Source organism: Empidonax traillii, unplaced genomic scaffold (assembly GCF_003031625.1).
Source record: "Empidonax traillii isolate 1590-97213 ecotype Southwest subspecies unplaced genomic scaffold, ASM303162v1 scaffold6084:size11059, whole genome shotgun sequence".
Lineage (NCBI taxonomy): Eukaryota > Metazoa > Chordata > Aves > Passeriformes > Tyrannidae > Empidonax > Empidonax traillii.
The window spans coordinates 4,582-6,547 of NW_020961277.1; the positions used below are offsets into that span (position 1 = coordinate 4,582).

Genomic DNA, 1,966 nt, shown 5'->3' on the forward strand with positions numbered 1-1,966 from the left:
CCCCGCTCCCTCCCGTCCCCCGAGCCGTCTCCCCTCCCTGTCTCCCCTCCCTGTCTCCCCTCCCTCTCCCCTCCCTCTCCCCGGGGCGGGGCGGGCTGCGCGGCGGGGCTGCTCGGCCAGGCTGGGTGGGCTCTGCTCGGTCGGGCTCGGCTCGGGTGGGCTCGGCACGGCTCAGCCCGGCCCGGCACGGCTCAGCCCGGCCCGGCCCGGCCCGCCTGCATGCGGCGGCGGCGGCGGAGGGGCTGCCGGGCGGGGTGAGCGGCTCGGCGCTGCCGGATCGGAGGGATGAACGGCTCCTCGGCGGGGCTCCCGGGAGCGCTCGGCGGGGCCGCGGGGCTGCAGGGAGGGCCGAACGGCTCCTCGGCGGCCGCGGGGCTGCTGGCGGGGGCCGGGGGAGCGGCGCTGGAGCTGGAGCGGGCGCTGCGCTGCTGCACCGCCGCCTCCGTGGTGACCGACGGCAGCGGCGCGGCCGAGGAGCGCAGCCTGTACATCATGCGGGTCGTGCAGATCGCCGTCATGTGCGTCCTCGCCCTCACCGTCGTCTTCGGCATCTTCTTCCTCGGCTGCAACCTGCTCATCAAGTCCGAGGGGATGATCAACTTCCTGGTGAAGGACCGCCGGCCGTCCAAGGAGGTGGAGGCGGTGGTGGTGGGGCCGTACTGACCGCCCGGCCCCGGGACAGCGCCCGGCCCCTCTGCGGACACGCCGCCGCCTCGGCTCGGAGCTTTTTCCTCCTCAAAAACCGCCCCACGGACGATTCCCGGGATCCCGGAGGCCGCGGAGCCGCGCGGGGCGCCCGGAGCCGCCTGTCCCGTCCCGTCCGCCCGCGGGCTGCCAAGTAAAGCGTGCTCTGATGGCAACAGGTCTGGGGGTCCTTATTCCGTCCGCCTTTATCCCTCCATCCCTCCCTGCGCGTCCCGGGGGGCCGCGGAGGGGCGCGGGGGGCGGCCGGGATGCACCGGGATGCACCGGGATGAACCCTTCCCTCTCCCCCCGGAGCCCGTCCGTGCAGGTTTTTCCTCGCAGTTCTGCTAAAATTCCCCTTTTCCAGCGCTTTTCCAGTGCTTTCCCAGTCCTCCCCGGTTGCACCAGGCTGGGCGAACGCGGGACGCGCATCCCTGGGCGCGGGGGAGATGCTGGGACCGCGGTCCTGCCCCGTGGATCCCGCGGCTCCCGGCTGTGACCAGGGAAATAACCCAAACCACCCCGGCTGCATCCCCTCGGTCCGGGTTTGGCTCTGGAAAACCACAATACATCGGGTTTTTTTTTAACCCGGCTGGCCAACAGGTGACTTCGCACGGTCACGTTTTCGGGAGGGAGAAGCTGCTGCCCGCGCGGGGTTCTGTTCTCTCCATCCCTTCCCTCCGTGGGGACTCCAGAGCATCTTTCTAAGCTGTTTATCACATCCCCGGGGGCTCCTCGGGCGGTTGGTGATAAACTGATGTCTCCGCGTTTGCTGGAGGGGAGTGGGACCGGCACGAACACTTGCCGGGGACACGGCAGAGGGATGGGGGCAAAAGAGGCTCAGCCAGCGTGTCTGTGAGATAACGGCTCTCACGAGCCCCGAATCCCCGCAGTAAGATGCTAATTGTCGATATTTTTAATGCCGATAATGATCAGGAAGTTTTCCGGAGCAGCCAGACAGATTTCCAGGCTGCTCGGTTCACCCTGGGTGCCGAGATGGCTGAGCCACCAAAGTGTTCCAGACACCTCCGGGAGATGTTATCAGGAGCTTAAATTGTGATGGACAAGGTGAAACTCATTGACACCTGAGCTGGGAGGGGGGTGAAATAAAGCTGGAGCCTGACACAACGTCTTCTGATGGAAAGTGAGACAAAGCAGAGCATCCCAAGGGAGTTCAGTTCCCCGTGTGCTCCCTCATTTACAGCTACATTTAAGGGAAAGACAAAGAACAGATCTGCCTGTTCTCTGGGGAACAAACACGCTGTGGACTCGTCATTATAGC

The 1,966-nt window shown here is 66.3% G+C and overlaps 1 protein-coding gene across 1 annotated transcript; it reads left to right on the forward strand.

Annotated features, from left to right (window-relative positions):
• Positions 1-257: 257 nt before the first annotated feature.
• LOC114073337 (protein reprimo-like) lies at positions 258-922 on the forward strand. The gene has a single exon (XM_027911111.1). It carries the CDS (start codon positions 286-288, stop codon positions 661-663), a length of 378 nt encoding a protein of 125 aa, XP_027766912.1. The 5' UTR covers positions 258-285; the 3' UTR covers positions 664-922.
• The last annotated feature ends 1,044 nt before the right edge of the window (positions 923-1,966 follow it).

Excerpts from the sequence above, each read along its gene's own strand:
- LOC114073337 (XM_027911111.1), top strand. The coding sequence starts at position 286 with ATGAACGGCTCCTCGGCGGGGCTCCCGGGAGCGCTCGGCGGGGCCGCG.